Here is a 20417-nt window from a genome sequence, read left to right on the forward strand (position 1 = left end):
CTGCGTTGCCTAGAAACATTTAATTTGGATTAAGCTTGCTGTAAGGTGCTGTCAATCCTCAGGTCTTTATGGTTACATGGAAATGAGTTTTCTCAATGCTTTCTCTAGAGGAGAGTTTGCTTGAGGCAGAGTGTCTATGAGGTTTTTTTTTTTTTTTTTTAATCCAACCTTAATTACTCAAGCAAGATGAAGAGGATGGCAGTATTATTCACAACAGCGGGTTGGCTGGTTGCAGGGAAAAGAAAGGTTACACATTTCACACGTTCAGCAGAAACTAATGTTACATCAGGTTTGCTAAGCTCTACTGAACACAAGTTACACAGCATGTCAGCTCATGCAGACACTGATCAAACCTTAAGTTTCCATGATGAAGAAAAAAGGAGTGCACTTAAAATAAAGTAGAGCTCACAGTCAAATGGGCAATTTAATATCAGCTAAATCTAATGAGAGAATGAGGCACTGATCATTATCTCAGTCAGACTGCCTTCCATGCACAGATGTACTAAAATGATGACTCTGAGAACTGCTTTTCTGAAGTATGGCCATTCCGAGGTTTCATTTTTCTGTGATCTGAAGTGGATTTTTGTAAAAATGCCATTGTACTTTGAAGAATTAACCTTGCTATAAGCACCCTGTTCAGTTAGGGGTTTCCTCCTTCAGTCTCAAGAACATGAAGAATCCTTAACGATCAAGGTCACAGAGAGAAATGTACTTGGAGACAGACAGCAGTGGTTACTGAAGGTGACACAGCTCTTGTGGTTTGTGTGTAATTTGCCTGTTGAGTCAAAGTTTGCAGATAAAATACTAAAGCTGCTTTGGTCTCAGTATGTAGAATGTGTGTGTCCTTCTGCATGCACATATGCTGTGATCTGTGTGTTTCAGTCCGACACAGTGAGGAGATCAGATGTCAAGGGATTTAAAGTAATACCTTAGTGTCTGACACCTATCCACATATCAAGCCCAATCTTTCTGTGTGTGTGTGTGTGTACATGCGCATGTACCCACTGAAGACATCTTCACACCGACCAACGTTGCCTGGTTACAGGCCAGTTGGCAAGGAAACGGTGACGGCCCGTGCTAATTTGTGATGGCCTCAGACAACTGTGTGTGTGTGTGTGTGCGTGCGTGCGTGCTGGGTGTGTGTGTGTGCGGGGCTGCGTGTGTGTTTGTGTGGCTGTGCATGTATGTGTGAGATGAATGAGGGCTTCTAATCTGCCAAGCAAGACAGGTGACCCAGCGCTCTGTTGATTAGCCCAGACAGACATCACATCAGTCATCCCTGCAGCCACCATGAAACACACTTCTGTGTGATAGAAAACCAATTCAGGACCGTCTGAAATCCATGTCAGTTATATTGACTGAATGAGCAATTTCGGTGATTTACCTAGAGAATTTTACTTTTAAGCCAAAGTGTTGCAAAAGCTGAGAATTGGCAGGAGCCAATCTGTAAGTCTAAAAGCAATTATTTTAATATTTTTGTATTTCTGTTGCACAGTTTTTGAAATCTGAGAGTATGTTTTGATGTTTTCGGTCAGCACTGCGGTATTAGTAGGACCTGCCTGTCCTTGCTGTTGTGTGTTTTGAAGCATTACAGGACTGAAGTTAAAAAGACGACAACAGTTTTGCATACAGAAAAGCAGTGCAACAGATGCATGATCTTGAGGTTCATTGTAGTCCTTGAATATGTGCTGTGTGTACTCAGTTATCTGTTTTTTTGTTGAGGAAGACGGAGAGAATGAGAGAAGGAGAACAGAGAGAGTACATTAGACTGCATGCGAGAGAAAGCAATTACCTGTGGCAGACGATGTGCATCTCCCATCACAGGAGAGCAGCGGAGAGAGGAGAGAATGGGAAATGAAAGAAGACAGAAGAGGAGAGAAAGGGAAGATGAGGAAAAGAAAGTAGAAAGGAAGAAGAGGGAGGAGATGCTGTGGCCAGTCAGTTCTGCCTGTGCCTGCTGATAAGGCTAATCTGAGGGAGTATAGTTCTGCAAGTAATGCCATGTGCTTGAAATTTAAAATTTTTTTTTTTTTCAAGCCCGATACTGGGACTTTGACTTGGTATCACTTGGAGGAAGAGGTGATGTGTCCAGGCAGGAACAGCTGCTCCTCTGAGAGAATTTTAGCCTCGCTGCAAAAAGGAGGTGGATTTGTTTCTTATTCCTCCCAGTGAGAGTTGTTTTTCATGTATTCATGTAGTTTCCGTCTCACCTTTCATAAACATGAAAGTCAGGTGAACTGATGGCTTTAAATTACCTGTCAGTGTCAACTGAGAAATGGATCCCTGGAAGACTTAACTGACTTGACTGACTAACCCTTTAACACTACCATCTCTTTTGGTTGCTGGTCCAGTGTTTCACTTTCCTCTCAGGTTGACTGATGGCTGTGCGATTCGTTACATTTTGGGAATGTCAGGCTGCTTTGAAAAAAGTGAGACAGCATATTTTAAGATATCAGTTGTGTACTTTGACCTGTATTGTGCCTGGAATAGAGTATTCCTTTTGAAAATGAGCAAAATGACTGTAAAGATTAGAGTCTAATCTACTGAAACTTATATCAAATTGTGTAGCTCATGCGCTCTGAACTGTAGGGATGTGTGCTCAACTGCATAAGACGTTTTGATTTTAGGCAGTGAACAAGCATAAAAACTTGCAAAGAGGCAGGAGCACATTTGACAGTTATGCAGCGCAGACTTTATTCTATAAGCTGATGTTTCGGCACAAGCCTCCCCTCTTCAGAGCTTGAAGGCTAAAACAAATCACATCCTACGTAAAGTTTCCACGGGCACCCGGATGTACAAAGCAGTTCACTTAAAAAGGACAAATACGCTGTATAAAATCTTACAGAACTCTGTAGACAGATTGTAGCAAGCACAGTTCATATATCTCTGAACCCTACTTATATAGTGAACAGTATAATTAAGGTTAGATTTCTTACAAGGAAACCAACACAGACTGGCTTGCATGTCTGGGTACCCTGTACCAGCAGCGGTTGGTATGATGTCAGTGCAGATCTTCAATTTAAAAAAATGTATTTGGTAAATTCTGTGGTCATTTCTGTGGCTGTAGTTTGCGGTGCTGTTGCACTGCATTGTTATCTTATAAAGAAACAGCTAGTATTTTGCCACGTCCACTCTTTTCCTTCCCAACCTCTCTATTCCAAACTTCACAGCTGTCACCTGTTAGTGATTAGTCCTCATCTTTTGTCTCTCCTCTTCTTCCTGTCTCTCTTCTACTTCAAAGCAGAGTGGATTGGGTCTGCTCTCTGTCCAACAATAATCATCTCCTAGCACAATAAGCCAGAGAAATAACAAGTTCGAGTGCGCGGTCTGTGCAACGCTTGCCCCCTCGGTCTTTCGCTGGAGTTTCCCGGGGGAAAATGCTGCTCGTATTCAAACATGAGTAACGAGGGAAAGAAGGGGGAGCGGGTGAGAAATTGTGAAGGAGCTGCTGTTTAATGAAAGTGGGTTATAATAGAGTGCTGTGCTGGGACAAGCAGGGTCCTCTCTCAGCTTGTTGATCTTGCTGATGTATGCTATGTCAGATTGTTGCTTAATTGACTCAGTTTGTGCCCAGCTGAAGGTTATCCTATCAAAGGCAGTAATTTTACCTGCCACCTGTCAGCAATACATGCCAGCTCTGTGCACACTGCACCACGCTGAGGTGTAGCTATGTATCACCTTATCTATTTATAAGTCCTCCTCTTTTTAATAATAATGATTTTCAGTCCTTTATCCCTGCCTTTTTTCTGTAACACTATTCACTCCTTGTTTCCTGCCAAGTCCACTACTGCTCTTCCTCTGTCCTCCCTCCAGTCCTTCCTCTCTGTCTTTATTCGTTTGCGGCCTTGGCCTTAGCCTCTGAGTCTAGGTGTTGTTTATGGCCACATTAACAGGCACTGCTGTGGCATTTTGGGGGCTATTAGGAGTCTTGTTGAGGCATTAGTCATGTCTCTGAAGTGTGACGTGGGCAGAGCGCTGGCTGGGGGCCGTGACATGCATGGCGAGCTGGTCTTTATGCGAGCCAGACGGCTGACCTTTTCCTGCAGAATCCTCTGCGACGGGAGAGGTGATGTCTGAGTAATTAATGGTGTGAAACTGTGGCGGCTCATCACGTCCCTCCCTTCCGCATCCCACCCCACTCTGGTGTGGCTGTGTCACTCAACTGTCAAGTGACACCAGCAGGGGATCTGACTGGGAGGAGCAGGGAGATATTGGATCTGCCCATCTGTGTTCATCCCAGGTGGAAATTTGTTCCCAGCTGAATGCAGGCACGGTTCAATTTGAACGCTTTGATGATAATGAAATTGAAAAGAGGAATGAGGATCTGAGTGACAGTCGGACCGAAGGGGGTCGTCTAGCTTCAGTGTCTAGTTTCAGTTTCAACTTGTTGTTTTTCATCAGTGCAGAGAAAAGGTGTCTTCCTCTGAGGTTTAAAAGAAGACACAGGCGTACACAGGGAACAATTAGAACAACAATTTCCCTCTTTCAGTTTCTATCGTTACAGTCTGCAACATTCCTACATCTTCTCCTTCTCTGTTTCTCTGAACAGTGCTGCTTTTGTCTGTGTAACTCTGAATTCTCTCTCTGTCAGAGACCAATGAAACAACCCACTGGCTACTGACTGGAACCCCGTCAGCATCAGTGCCTGGCCGAGCTGGGAGCTGTCAGGTCAGACAGAAACTGTGGTAGAGATTAGACCTGCTCATGTCAGATCGGCCTCTGTGAGCGTGGCACTTTATTCTTACCAACCGCACTGACGGCCGTGTCGGCTCATGTGTGCATTTGTGTTAGTGTGTGTGTGTGTGTGCGTGTGCAAGGCTTCACATCTCTTGAAGTTTAGTTGCTATTAATGAAAAAAATGATCTTCTATCGTATTTAAACAAGACGTCTATCCACCCATCATCCAGAGCGCTAAGAGTGGGCAAATAAATCTGAAAATGGTGCTTACATCTGAAAATGACTTGCATCCACACCAGGATTTTTTAGGTTGTTTGTCAAAGAACTTTCATGTTGAAATGACAAAACAATCAAAAAGGTTCTTAATTTTGTTTGCTTAAACCTTTGTGACTTGTGTTTGAAAATAGCTGAATACACAATGAAATTGTTCTCGTCGACAATTTTCTTCTTCTATTTCTTTCTGAATGAATATAAAACGGTTTGATTACACCCTTTAAACCAGGGCCAACAGTACACCGCAGCAGTTGTCAGATTTATCCACTGGAGAGCATTTGGAAAAACTATTTTTGGGAGTAAACAAGGCTAAGAGTCCACAGCCAGACGAGCGGCTTTGTGACGCAGTGCTTTGGCACAGTGGTGCTTTGGCACAGTGGTGCTTTGACCTAAATGCTAAACAGCCTGATGACAGTACTAACATGCTGATGCCAAGCAGGTATAATGTTTACCATATTTATAATTGTGGTTTAGTGTGTTAGCATTTGCTAATTAGCACTAAACACACGGTACAGCAGAGGCTGGTGGGAAAGTCATTATGGTTTTGCAGGTGTTCGGTTGTAAGTGTTGACCACAGTTATTACCAGTCATCCTGAGGGGGCATGAATGTCTGAACCAAACTTCATGTCAGTCCATCCAATAGCTATCGAGACATTTCACTGAAAACCACAAATGTCAGTTTCACAGTGGCAATAAAACAAATGCCATAGAATTACTAAAGTCATTATGAGACATCACCAGGGAACCACGAAAGACTGAATTTTGTGCCAATCTTAGATGCACTAGATGTAGTTTACCGAATAAAAACTTTGACCTACTGGTGGCGTGAGATGAGTCATTTGGATTCACCCCTGTGGATATCTGGACCAAGTTTCGTGGTAATCCATGTAATAATTGCTGAGATATTTCAGTCTGGACCAGATTAGTAATTTAGTGTGGACAGAAGGAAGCTAAAACAACAGGAAACAGTGCATTTTCAGATCTCTCTCCCCTTCTTTCTTTCACAGACACACACCACACATAATACCACCGCACTCACTGACATCAGGATTTCCTTCCACGTCTGTGCTGTTTGATTGCCCCGCAGTGTTGACTGCGGTCTTCTGGGTGATGTCAGCTGTCAGTCTGAGTGTTTGACTTTTCACCTCTCCATCACCGCCCTGCCCCTCCCATTCAGAGCCGCAGCCCGCTGACAAGCTGTCAGCTCCACTCAACCTGAACTAGTCTTCTAAATGAGACCGAGTCTGGGGCCCTGCCAGTGGGGCCGATGATAAGCCCCAAAACCACAGAGTGTCTTCCAGCTTACGGTGGCCAATAGCACTGATAATGTACTCTCTCAGTTGTGTCAGATAATGTGACAAAAGAGTGTGTGTGTGTGTGTGGTGAGAGAGCGAGAGAGAGAGATAGCGACAAGAAAGATATCACGCAGGAAAAACCCCTCGGTGTCAAGGGCACGGTCTGAAAAGCCTGATTAACATGAGAAGGTGAGTGTGTGTCAGTGTGTTTCCTTTGTACCTGCTATGTTGGAGTGTGTGTACGTGTGTGTGTGAGTGATGGCCAGTGAATGAGATGCCCCTGGTCTCATGTGTCCTCCCTGGTGCTTCAGTGTAATTAGCGGAGAGACTAATGAGCTTCTCCCACTCTAACGAGGCTGGCTTTTTATTAGAACAGCTAATTGCTCCATATGAAGGGAATACTCAGGCTTTGTGTTCAGGAAGCACCAGAAAGCCAAGTAACTGTGTATGGGTTCTCTTGTGTGTGAATGTACTGTATGTGCATGCATAAATGTCCACAGTCAATGCTACTTCTCTGTTCGTCCACAAACACATATTGACAGAACTGGATAAGTGATTGCTTTTAAAAACTTTATTTATATAGGAATATATCAGGATCTGTTATATGTCTCTATGTGTTTTTGCCTTTACGTGTGTGTGTGTGTGTGTGTGTGTGTGTGTGTGTGTGTGTGTGTGTGTGTGTGTGTGTGAGTGTGAGTGTGAGTGTGTTTGGATTTGTAGTCGCCTATTACCCATCATGGTGTCAGATTGAAATTTGTCTCCTATTCATTTCTGTGTGGAACAAGATGAGACACATTTGCCTCTGGTCCCTTCACTTCAAAGTTTCCAGGCTCTCCAGTCTTCTGCCAGTTTGAGACAGGGCGTGATTGCTAATTCAGGAAACATTGTTTGTTTTTAATCTGATTTTATAACTGCAGGGCAAATCATACAAGCCGCAAAGAAGAAGGGATGCTGCTTAGTTGCAGTGAAAGCAAGGACAGTGACAGAGATTAATGACAGTGCAGCCACCTACTGGCTCATAAGAAAACATTCTTTTCTTTTATTAAAATGCTGCGCTGTCTAATGTACAACGTACATTTTGAAGATATGATACAGTATAATAGAAGTCTAATTTGCTATAGTCAGAAGTAGATGAGATGTGAATGCGTCCTCCTAAACAGAGTAGCCTTAATAACTCATAATTTAATCAGCGTTGGTTTATTAATTGGTTAACATGCCCCTAACTGCCCGTCAGCATTTTACTGCAACTCCCTAACCAAGGCACCAAAGCCCCAAAAGTTTTTCATGTGCTAATAAGTGATTGTGATCCCATCTGGAGCGCATGTGTGATTTTCATTAATCACAGTATTAATTAGTTGCTCTAGTTATTCTTCCACACCTGTTGGTCCTGCCAAAATTTAGCCTTATGGGCACACACTTTGCATTCTTAAAGGGCATCTTTCAGTTTTGAATGCCCAACAGCCTGCAGTCCAGTCCGGGAACCCTTATGACTAAGAGGAAAAAGAAAAGCCATTAGGAGAGTAAGAGCCTGCCAGCTCATTAAATGGGCTGTTATAATGTCAGCTACAGGTAATTAGTCTGTCTTGGCTAGTCCGCTTTTATAGCACATTTTATGTGTAGTGGAACAGCTCATACAGCGGTATGCTTTAAGTTAGATACTTGCACTTTTATATACAAAAGAGACTGAATATGTTCAAACCTTGACCATCTTTACAGTAAAAGGAATTTTTCTTTTCTCTACAAGGTTTTTGTTGAACACTATAGTTCAGTGTAGCCTCACTGTTGGAAGTTTTAATACGATGTTTAATGCACTGTAGAATATATACCAGTGTTTGATAGCTTGTTTGTCTGTGGGTCAGCAGATCGAGCAGGTACAGGCTGTTTTTTTCTTTTTTTACTACACTCTCCTTATATTAGCAACAACTCAGTGGTGCACACCGTCTGACTCTGTAGGGGGACTGTAAGTAATTATACTGCAGGACAGGATGTGTGCTCACTGGATTTTGCCATACCAGTCATTTAACTAGAAGAGAGCAATAATAACAGACAGAGATTCAATAATATAGTAATCTTTTTTTTTTTTTTTTGCTTAATACCCAAAACAACAGTATATACCATAAATTGATATTTGAGATGAGCACAGCTTTGCAGAATAATACCTTTATGTTGACTGTGTTTTTTCAGATGTGTAGTTTGGTAACAACAACAATATAGTGAACCATGCAGCATAGTATAAGTATACACTGCATAATATACACAGTAGTACAGAAAATGTAAGCATTCGTGGTCAGATAGAGTGAGTTTGGATTCTTCTCTGATCCTTGTTAATATCAAACAGTGCTGCCAAAAGTAAGTCTCCTGCATCATAAAGACAGTGTTTATTTTTGGCACTCCCTCCTCACAACCACCTACAATATTTGCTTGTACACACACATACATACACACACGCGCACACGCACAATCATATACACAAACTTCTATCCTCACTCCTTTGTCCTTGTCCTGCTATCATCACATCCACGCAGTTACTCAAGAGATATTGCAGCTCCTGTTGCTGAGGTTACTCGTGATATTGCACCCTCTGTCAGTCCCCGTCACGCGTGTTGCCATGCTGATTAACAGTGGTCATGCCTGCTCTGCCGCCTCAGCTTGGTGGATGTTATTATTAAAAAGTGTGACATTCGAAATCTTCAGTGACGCCTCAGGCCACAGCCATTTGTTGTATTTATGCAGTGTGTTTATCGCTTCATGTCCTTGTCCACCAACATGGCTTTGCTGTCACTTCAGCTAACCTGCGGTGCCTGACAACTTTACAGACTCTTTTCACAGTACTTTTACCTGATGAAGAAGCATAACAGACAGCAGAGAGAGATATTCTGTGGGTCATCGCATCCCCATGAGACAGGTCACACATGTTATGGTGCTGAATGACTGCTTCATGCCTGTTACTACGTGAACCTGTATAACTGTATAATTTCGCAGTGTGAAATTAGATGACTTTATGGGGGATAAGACTCCGTTTTCTAAGACTCAATTTCCTGCCCTGTCAGTTTGTGCCGCAGCATTTCTCCTTTATTACACAGAGGACAGCAGAGAGTGAAAGAATGACTGGAGAGTGACTGACAGAATGACTTGCAGCAAAGATCTTCATACCAAGTCAAAGCCAACATTACATGATTTTAAGCTTGTTGTCAGCTATGTAGCTACTGATCTTACTGACTTAAGTTCTTAAGTTCTGTGGCTTTGAAAAAAGACTTTTCTGTGGAATACACACTTCAAACTTGCTCAAAAACAATATAATTATCACATGTCAGCATTCACTACATCAGTTCTTTAGCACATGACAGGTTATTCAGTGACGTAGGTGTAAGAGGATTTGAGTCTGGCCACCGGTTTGCTGTTAGCAGACCAGGATAGGATAGAGTTGCTCACTGTCTTTCTTAATTACCTTAGGTCTCTTTTCAGTCACAGCCCGCGCTTACTTTTTCCTTTTAGCCTGTGCTTACTGTTCCAGACAGCAGCTCATCAGCAGTTCAAAGCTTCTGGACATTCACATTAGTCTGGGTCAAATGTCACTGAAAGTGCCAGAGGGTCAGCCAGGGCTGAGAGTCAGTTGTGAGGAAGTTACTGGCTTGTGGTAAATATCCTGTAATTAACCCCTGAAGTACAGCAGATGACGTTTCTCTTTTTTGCTTCTTTTCAGTCACTTGATATGACTGAATGGAGCTGGCTGAGATCATTGAAAGGTACAACAGTGTTGTGAGTAGGTGAGAGAAGCTTTCCCAGATTTCTTTTTTTGCAGTATATAGAGGACGGACAAGTAGTTTTAATGGTGAGAAAATATGACATCCACCTACTTTTTTTAAAAGGTTTTGTGAAGGGTCAGTCTGTCGGCCTGCGGGCTAGGTTACATCAAAATTTTGTTTTGAGTGTATTTTTCACTGTAGCCTTTTTTATATTTTATGTTTTCCTAGGCTACTTCATTTCTCCAGGCTCTTATTCAAACTTGAAAAATCCCTGACCCTTGCAAACTGCATACCCTCTGGTTCCTTAATATGCAGCTTTATGAAAATGAGGCTGAAGACAAAAAGCCTTGCATTGTGTCCATTCTGCAGCCCCCCCCCCCCAGCCACTACCCCAACCCACCGCTCGCCTTTACTCCGTGCCCCTCTCCCTCCCTCTGCTGTTTTTCTCCTCCACACTGACACCAGGGTGCTCAGATGCCCTCAATATCAGAGCTGTTGGTTGTGAATGTTTTGTGGTATTATGTTTGTAGCAGGATTTGTGTGTGTGTGTGTGCGTGTGCTTATTTTAATCTGGGGGATTTGCATCACGCTCCCTTTGCTGTTTGCAAAACAAGCCATATAGAGCACAGACAATAACATAGTTACTGAAAACGAAAATGTGCTGGGATAAAAGTTCAGTCAAATCTGGTGAATATTCTTACATGCACAAGCTGAGTATTTACTAATATGTAAATACTGTGTTACCTCAGATCCTCTCTTCATTCATATGTATGTGTAGTATTAGAAAAGTTTAACCAAAATGTGAATAAATAAATCAAATATACATAAATAAGAGTAACACAGTCAGTACAGCTGAATAGAGCTGAAATGATCAGCCAGTTTACTTTTTCTTGTTTGAGTATAAACTGAATATATTTTCTGAATACCTGAATATCATCACTGATTTTTCACTGTTTTCTGTGAGGTTAAAGATGAATCGCGAAGATATTACAATTGTAATTTTTTTTTTGTGGTAAAGCCTGAGGAGTCTTGGATGAAGAGTTGTTCTTCTATCATATAATGTCCTTGTCGGCATGGACCTCCGGGTACATCAAAAAGGAAATGATCACTAATTGGAGTGAAGGGATTGGGTAAACCTTGCATGAAATTGCCATCGGAGGCCTCATTGTTGAGTGCGTGTCTCTCTGCAGCTCCACCCCAGCAGCCAGCCTGTTGACTTCAGAGAGTGCTCACTCAACTATGAAGCCTGTGGTGTCGCAAAGTGGAGCAAGGCGGTGTTTGTGAGGAAAATAATGTATGGCTGCCTGCGTCTGGGAGTGACATTCGAAGAGATAACGGGCAAATTTATTGAAGTGTTTATTTTTCTTCTGAGGGAGTTTGCATGTTTGCTTTAGAGAGAGAAAGTGAAGGAGAGGTGGATGAATCTAGGGTAAAGAGGGGGTGTTCTTTGTGGGGTGGAGCGAGGAGGGTGAGAGGAGGCTGACTGGGGTTTTAGGGGTGTGTGTGTGTGTGTGTGTGTGTGTGTGTGTGTAGTGAAGAGAGAAAGATGGGGGAGGTGTGTATTGAGGGTCTTGGATTGGACTCTAATCCTTTAGTCCTGGTTGGAAATAGCCCTGCACAGTCTGGGACAAACAATATGATGGACACACACACACACATACACACACACACACACACACAACATATTGTTTTGCTCACACACTATGTGGCGAGACTGGCTTTGGCTGACGTTACTTCATCATGACAAAATGTCCTCGGCAGAAACTGGCTGATTTACTGCAAGAGAAGGTTGGTCCTTTCTGTAAAGTAGAGCTTACTTTTTATGCATCAAGTGTGTGTAGGAGAGAGAGATGTTTTTGTGTGATGTGCATATGCCAGGGATAGGGGAATGGTGTGTGTCTGCTGGATTCAGCAGTGCAAGTTTAATCATGTTGAGGTGTTAGTTCTTGCTACAGTATTATTGTGAAAATGCAGTGTCATTGTAAGGATATTCTCTAGTTTAACAGGAGTATACAAATTATTTCAGCGACACCTCCTTCCTCCTCCTCTTCTTCTGTTAGATGTCATGTAGCAGATGGCACACGTTCCGACCAGTAATCATAAATGAATAGCAACAGAATGCATAAAATGCTTGATCTGGTTGCACGAACATATAATGTTTCTCACGATGCTGTCACACCTCCCACACCAGCTACGTATATCTAAGTAAGCCGTCACACGCTCTTGAACACAATCCAGGTGCAATGTAGCTTAAACAGCAATATGACAGTGTAAAGTAGTGAAAAAGTACTGCAAAGATTTAGAGTTAAAAGAAATGAAATCCTCATGCTGTCCACTGTGCATGTGTGTGACTACAAGCTGTGGGAATGCTGTGCTTAGTTTGCTCAACCTGAACCTGAACCTGAAATTGAACCAATCACAGATTCCAGGACAGTGCTCCGCTCTGTCCCCTCCTTTATACAACACCTGCCAAAATGGGTACATGGTGAGTTACTCCCTATTAATAGACACTCAGGTAGGGGTGTAACTGATTATTTTCACTACCAGTTAATACACCAATTCTTTTTTTTTCTCAATTAACCGTTTAGCCTATCAAATATTAAAAAATAGTGAAAAACGTGCCTTGAAATTTCCCACAGCCAGAAATGATCACTTTGTCCAGCTAACTGTCCAAAAGCCAAAGATATTTCATGACGGCAGAATCTTTTTCTTGCATTTTGTTGCTTGAAAAATTACTGAGATGATTACTAAAATAATTGCAAATTTTGATTGACTAATTGTTGGATTGACTAATAGTTGCAGTTATATGCTCAGTAGTTGACTTTAAAGTGAGCAATAAATTTAGATTTTGTGCATTTGACATATCACCATTTTGTGTCATCACAAAAGGTGTGATAATGTGAACATTTTTGAGGGCACTATACATAACATAAATTTCACCCTCTGAGAGATGGCAGGCAATAAATATAGTCCATTATATAGTAAATAGAGGAGGATGTTAGAAGCAGCCTTTGATTTTACTTTGCACTTGGGACAAAATTTTACTTCTCTCCTTATTTCTCTTCTACCTCTTGCATCCTTCCCTCCTGCTTGCTCCTGTAACATGAGTGATGGAGGTGTTGGTTAAGGCAGGTGTTCATCTACAACAAAACCCTGCATGTATTGTAAACTAATCCTCCCACATCTGAGCAGTCTCTCTCTCTATCATATCTCATCTAAATTCTTAACATACCTAATATAGCATTAGCCTGCTTGCCAGACATCGTGATCTACCAAAGACGCTAATGATTTTGGAGATAATCCTCTCATCACACATTGGAGAAGAAGTGATTATTACAGCCGTATCTCGGAGATGGCACTGAGTGGAAAGTGCGCTGACAACTGTAGCCTTAACAGGGAATAAAAACTGCCTTATCACTGTTAGGTAACATGGAGAACAACAACACGAGGCAGAGCCAAAACCTCTTCTCTCTGTTGTCGTTTGGTGGAGCACAGAGCACCTGCTGCCAGTCTGGCTTTACTCAGCGTCTGCCAACACCGGCATATGGCAAACACACACTCACATACACATGCACGCATGCACGTACACGGTCACTATTTATGGTTCAGGGGTGTTCGAATCTGGCAGGCGGCTCATATTGTCTGAATGTCACATCTTTATGCATGAATGCACTGTATTTACACACACACACATCGACATGGTTACACTTACACAAATACACTGGCAAATATACAAAGACACACGGATCCATATGCACACACACACACACACACATACCACACACAGGCACACAGATACAGAGAGGTAGCAGCTGTCTTCTGCCTGCATCCACAAACAACCTGGCATTCAAATGAAACATTCAAGTTCTGGATTGTCATATATTCCAGGTCGGTGTGTCCTCAGTTGAACAAACAAATACTGACACACAGCTGCAGCAGCCTTTTTCAGTTTTATCCTTGTTTTAGGGGATCAAGGGCAGCTTGATTTTCCAGGCAGAATTACCCGCAGTCTATTCCATTAAAAACCGAGCAGGCTATAATAAGTGTCATTGCTCACTCACTCTCAGCAATCAGCAATCTTCTTTTATGGCTTCTGGCTCTCTTCGATATAGTTCACAGCATCAAACGCAAAACATAATGTATGTATATATTTTTTATATTTGTATATTTTTAAATGGCAGTTTCACTCCAAATTGCCACTTAAGATTTGAAGTCCCAATCTGTCAAGTGCAGAGGCAAGAAAAGAGTGTGTGGGACCACAATGTCAGGGGTAACAAAGCTGGAGAAAAGTGCAGAGCTCTTTTCACATTCAAGTGCTTAAGTAATCACTGTTTTGAAGGTCTTTTGAGTTTCCATCTTTTTAAAATATCTTTGGTTTTGTCAGAATAGCTGGTGTTTTTCAGATACATTTGAATGCCTCCTCAGTTCTGGCTGTGAATAAGCCAAAAAAGCCTGTGGTTAAACGTGGCACTCAATGTCATTTCAGAATGAAATCCAGAGCTGTTAAAAGTTACTGCTGCGTCTCAACAGTTGGGCCTTTTAGGAGCAATTATGGCTTTTTTTACAAGACGCCCAAACTATGACTAAACCACTCCACTGCTGATGGTTTTTCGAGCTTTTGATGTTTTGCCGCACAGAAAATTATGCGGTGGGGGAGACTGACCCTCTGTGAACTTCTAACATGTTTATTCGTATCTGGTGCTGATTGAGACACTGCAATTGTGTTGTGCCTGTAAAACAATACAGACCATTTTAATATTCTTCCAGTTATTTTGGCTATTGGTTTTTTGGGGGTTTTTTTTGCTTTTGTTTTTCCATATTCTTTCAGTAGGACAGATCACAGAATTATTAAGGTTAGACTACATTAAGATTTTATATTTAGATGTAAAGTCTTTTCTTGCTTTGTTTGTGTGTGTTCATTTGCAGTATGACCCAGAGAATTCAGGCTTCATCAGTACAGAGCGGTTCAGGGACCTGCTGGCGACTCACGGCTCTGAGCTTGACCCCCACAAGCTGGAAGTGCTGCTGGCCCTCGCCGATGGCAACGCTGATGGAAAAATCTGCTACCAGGACTTTGTGAACCTGGTGAGATGTTTTAACTTTTCAAAAGCTCAGTGACATCAGTGTTAAGCTGAAATCGATTGTTTGTTGGGACCTCTGCTGCCGCAGAAATCTATATTTAGATTTTCATTTCAGTATTAATATATACTGTATATTCAATATGTTCTTGGAACCTGTATTGAAATTCATGTTGGAAAACCCAGGCGTGTGGTGAGATGAGTCTTGAGCCATGAATCTGAAAAGATAACTCACTTGTGGCTTCACTTGGACTTTATACTTTAGACCTTTTGATTTGTAATCACAAGCCCCAATATTAAACATTATGTTTAAAAAAAAAAAAGTGTTCTTGACTCTGGGCATCAGAGTCAAAAACTCACTTTTAATTTGCAAAAACCCACATCATGTGTCCCACGTCTTGAAAGTCTGCACTGTTTACATTATCTACACTTTGCTTTTTTTGTCACACTTCAGACTTTTCTTCATTTTTACATCCATCCCCAAAAGCCATATTCCAAGATCACCTCAGCTTCAAAGCTGAGAGTCTTCCTAATAAGAAATGGCTCTCAGTCTGGTGATGAATTCCCCTCTTAACGCTCACCTTGCCCCACTTTCAGTTTCACCTTCATACTGCTGCCTGCTGCTGATTGTCCAAGGTCTCACTCAAGCATCTCCAGCTGTGCTCACTGCCTCATAACCTTCTCATTTTCTGTTTTCCGCTGTCTCGCTGCTGTTCCTCATGGAAAGCTGAACTGCTGACCCGGGACTGAGTGGAGTGGTCTTAGAGTGGGAGTAGTTGTGTGGTAAACAGTGACTACTGGGTGGTTGAAGGGATGGGTGGGTGGGTGGGTTGGGACTGCAGGGAATTCATTGTTGTCTGAGAGCATGAGTATGTCCATCTCTCCCTTTCTTTCTTGTTCTTCAGGGCTGTTTATTGTCTGATACAGTGGGTGAGGAATGAGGCCTGTAGGAAGCTTGGAAAAATGTCAAAGGCTTTTTCAGTGTTGGTTTTCTATTGGTGCATTCATGTCATGTGACAGGCTGTGGTTCATGGTGTGCCACTGGAAGTGGGACAGAGAGGAATGGGCTGCATGCATTTGAATGTACGTTGACTTTTTTTAAATTTTTTTTTTTTATCCTAGTCGCTATTGTGTCCGCCCCTTCAATGGTTTTTAGATTCACAGAGGCAGTCACAACAGAACCTAAACAGAGAGTAGTACAGGGAGAGTGGGAGGGAATAAAGGGAGAAAGAAGAGACATTCTTGATTATGGAAATATGCTGTGCAGTGAATGTATAAGAAACAATTGGTTTAGAATAGATTAATCAATTAATCGTTTATCAAGCACAAAGAGAAACATAAAGTGACCTGTACAGTGGATATAAAAAGCCTGTACACAGGTTTTTGAAATATAAAGACAGAAATAACAACAACATAAATGCCAGACTTTTTCCATCTTCAGTGTGACCTCCTAATAAATATAAATGCAGGGTAAAAAAGAAGATGTAATTATAGGGGGAAAAAACTAAACTCCAACACCCTGATTGAAGTCTCCACACCCATTGATAATGGGAGCTGTTGCTGTGTTCAGAGTTAACCAGTCACCTTCAACAATCATGCCTGTAAGGTCAATAGCAAACACCTGCCATCCATGAAAATTATTCTGATTAAACCCAAATTAAAGTCCACAAAGAGTTGCCAAAGAAGCAGCGAAATCTAATTGTTGAAAAGAATATCGCAGACATAGGATACATCACTGAGCACTGTCAAAACTGTCATCAGTGAGTGGAAAAAATGTGCACTTGTCAAGACAGATAAGATAACAAATGAGTCCAAATATCAAGATCTTTTGATCCAAAACCATGTTCTCTATAAGGATTTCTGCATGTGTACACACACTTCTGTGAAAAAGCTTGTAAATAATATGTGAATACCTAAAGGAATGTAAGGCATGTAAACACAACATAATAGACTTTCTAAGGGGAGGCATTAATGGTCTGTAAGATAAAGATCAAAGGGTCAAAGCCAATATGGGAACTTGGGAAAGAGTTGTAATTCTTCTGCCTGTGTAATTGGCAGTGCCTGGTTTCTGTTGGTACATTTTTATCTCTCCAGCCGTTCTGCTTCCAGAGAAGGAAGGAAAGAAGGAGAAGGAGAGAAGGAGGGCCAGCACAGACAGAGACGAACTGTGAGGGGTTTATTTGTCGCGCCATCTCTCCTTTGCACCACAGCTCCTCCATCAATGTGATTGCCAGTAATTGCCAGCCCACTGCTCCGTCACAGTCAGCGTTCAAATCACCGCTCGCTCTTGTCTTTACCTCTTCTTTCCTCCGTCCCCTCTCTCACTCCATACCTTTACCTCTATCTCTCTTCCTCTGCATAAGCTCTCACCACTTCTTCTTCCTTATCTGTGCCTCTCGCCCTCTTCTTTCTGTCCATTCATCTCCTTCTGTTTAACTCTCTTTCATACATCACACTGTGACTGTCCTGGGCAGAAACTGGCTCAGTAATAGGTTTACAGTTCCCGAAATATCTACAGACGGGTTCAACTGCTCTGTTTTTTTCCCCCAGGATGGATTTGTGTCTGTGCTCAAAACCCTCATATATGTCCTGTTCTGGGTTGTTAAAGCCTGATACAGTTTTCATTTATTTATTTATTTTCTTCTTTGCATGGCTTCATTCGTGGAAGGCTCTTTCCTGTTTCAACATGACAGTTTCCCCATGCTCAAAACCAAGTCTGTAAAGAAAGGGTTTTCTGAGTTTTGTGTTGAATAACCTGACCTCAACCCCATCTGACCCCTTTGGAATGATTTGGAGTGTGACAAGCCAGCCTGACATCAGTGACCAAACTCACTATGTGAGCGCTGAGACAAGACATCAGGCTCATTCATTCACTGGAATGTGACCACTCCTGTGGGTGCCAAAGCATAAAGGCTCACAACAACATCTTTGCTGCAACACAATGCAACATCATCCAGTCGGACTTTCTGGATTGTACTTTGCTGTCCTCAACTTACCTGAAAAAACTCTCTCCCCCCACCAAGGCATCGCCCTGCATTTTAATCTGAACATTAAATGGGAGCAAATGCCTGCAGCCAGGTTCTAAAATCTTGCAGAATATCTGAAACCACGAGAGTGGAGACTGTTATAGTACATAGTTAGAGCAGCATGTTAATTCCACTCCTTCCATTGTTTTGGAGTGCGATTTTCAACAATGACATGTTGGTATAATGCTCAGTTTTCCACACATTTTTGGCCATGGAATGTATTTCTGAGATAAATATAGTTCACCCTTGTTCATCTTCCTCTACTTCCGTCTTCCATTTGTCTCCTTCTCTTTCTCTCTGTTTATACCTTTGTCTTTTTCTTACTTACGTCCTTCTCATCTCACTGTGTTTTCCATCTATCAAACAGTGCAATAGTCTCTTGATGGGCGAGCAGCCATTTGTTCCCTTCACCTCTCTGCTTCCCCTCTCTCCCTTCTCCTCTTGCCAGTGGGTAAACAGACAGATCTTCATTCTTTCTTTTGTGTCGCACAAAGAGGAAAGGAATTGCAGTCACTTCACACGAAGAATGTACTGTCTTTATGGAGCATGGCTGCCTGGGGGAGGTCTATGTGTGTGTGTCTGTGCGTGTGTGTGTGTACGTGTATTTGCTGTAGTATGCGGTCTGGAAGTGGCCATGGTAACCCGTAATCATTTTCCCACAGTTCTCTGTGCCTGACATAAAGGCTGAAATAATTGGCTTTTTCTGAAGTTTATGTCCAAACAGTGATCCCTGCAGAGGCACTAAAAGTCTCATTAAACAGTGCCAGCAGAACCATCAGCCAACTGTTCATACAGAGATTGTATTGATGTTCTGATTTTACATCTGTCCTCTTATTAGTAATTTCTTTGTTCTGTGTTTTTTCTCTTGTACATATCTTTTCAAACTGAATCAAACTGAAATCAGCTGACATATGCACCTTTGTTTTCAAATTGTTCACAGATACGTTTGTCACCTTTAAACCAGGATGTTCCTTATTGCTCTGATAAGTCTGTGCACATACTTACATAAACATCAAACCAAGCTTCATTACACATTTAACATTTTGAGGCAATTTAACACTGTAACTTTTAGAAGTTGCAATAGCTACATCCACCCACCTTTTTATTATACTTTTATTGCCAACTCTGCCACATTACATTTATCTGTTTCACCAGTCTCTGCCCTTGCTGAAAACAATATCACTTATCTGTATGTCCTTAAAATAACATCTACTAACTGACACATCTGGGCTTCCTGGAGTCCTAGAGACGCAGACACAATAGTAGAATTGAGTTATGGAGAGTGACATAGAGCAGAGTAAGAAAGAGATTTGGGAAGGAGAGTGAGTAAGAGGGAGACAGACAGACAGACAGACAGACAGACAGACAGACAGACAGACAGACAGAGACAGAGAGAAGACTGTGGGAGAGAAGTGGGACAGGAGACATTGTATCGTCATGGAGAGTCTTATAAAACACACAGCAAGTGCAATAAAAGGCACAAAGCTTGGAGACAGCAGTGATTTAGGCAGAAAGCTGAGACTGCCACAGCAACGAAAAAACAGAACCCGTTTCCTATCTATGCAAAGAAATGGCAAAAGTTTCCCGCCTGTCTCAGCTGCTCTTACATGTGACAACATTTTTTAACATTTTGACTTGACGTTTCAGTTGGTACAAACATCCTTTCCTGTCCATAGGATACCATTCTTGAGTAAAGGGATTATTTTCTATGGTATTCACTTATACACTGTGCGTGAGAGTAAAATTTAAAGATTGATTTAAAATGCAAATCCCATGCTGGTAATGCTGAGTTAGCTGTTAAATTTCTGATCATAAAAAATAAGCTGCTTCTCAAGAAACATCTGTTTACTGTTCTCACCTTTCTCACCTGCTGACTTGTTTGAAAAAAAGCTTAAAAATAGCCACAATTGAATGTGATAATCCATGTGATTTCATGGTTGTTGATTTTGTGCTGTTATGGTGCATTCAGATGAGGTTTACTGTAATTTCACTGTACCATGAGTACATTTTTGAGGAATTATTAAGTTTCACAGATTCTCGATCTGAATTATTGACCTCATTCTCTTGGTCTATGGGTGGTCCATGAAAATTTTCAAAATGAAACTTGGCAAGGAAAAACATTTCTGTCTTTGGATGTGACATGTTTTCTGTGTGAGAAAATTCCTGTGAAGGCCAAGGTAACTTCATTAAATGGCTTGTTTTGTCCAAGTAACAGGTCAGAACTGAAACGTGTTTAATTTACTGTGGTGCAGGTAAATATTCAGTGTACTCTAATGTAAGCCATTTCTCTCATTTCAGAGGTTGGAACCATCAAATGTTAAA

At 41.7% G+C, this 20417-nt stretch overlaps 1 protein-coding gene across 3 annotated transcripts in view; it reads left to right on the top strand.

Moving 5' to 3' along the window:
- Positions 1-20417, top strand: part of rhbdl3 (rhomboid, veinlet-like 3 (Drosophila)) — a 52759-nt gene that overhangs the window by 15860 nt on the left and 16482 nt on the right. For 2 of the 3 annotated variants that reach the window (XM_041035232.1, XM_041035233.1), the window contains exon 3: positions 14918-15076. In XM_041035232.1, the coding sequence (XP_040891166.1) occupies positions 14918-15076 (159 nt within the window). Of the gene's footprint in view, positions 1-4646; positions 4669-14917; positions 15077-20417 lie in introns of those variants that run through there. The other variant, XM_041035234.1, reaches the window with a different exon arrangement.

The sequence above is a fragment of the Toxotes jaculatrix genome, chromosome 4 (genome assembly GCF_017976425.1).
Source record: "Toxotes jaculatrix isolate fToxJac2 chromosome 4, fToxJac2.pri, whole genome shotgun sequence".
Classification (NCBI taxonomy): Eukaryota; Metazoa; Chordata; class Actinopteri; family Toxotidae; genus Toxotes; species Toxotes jaculatrix.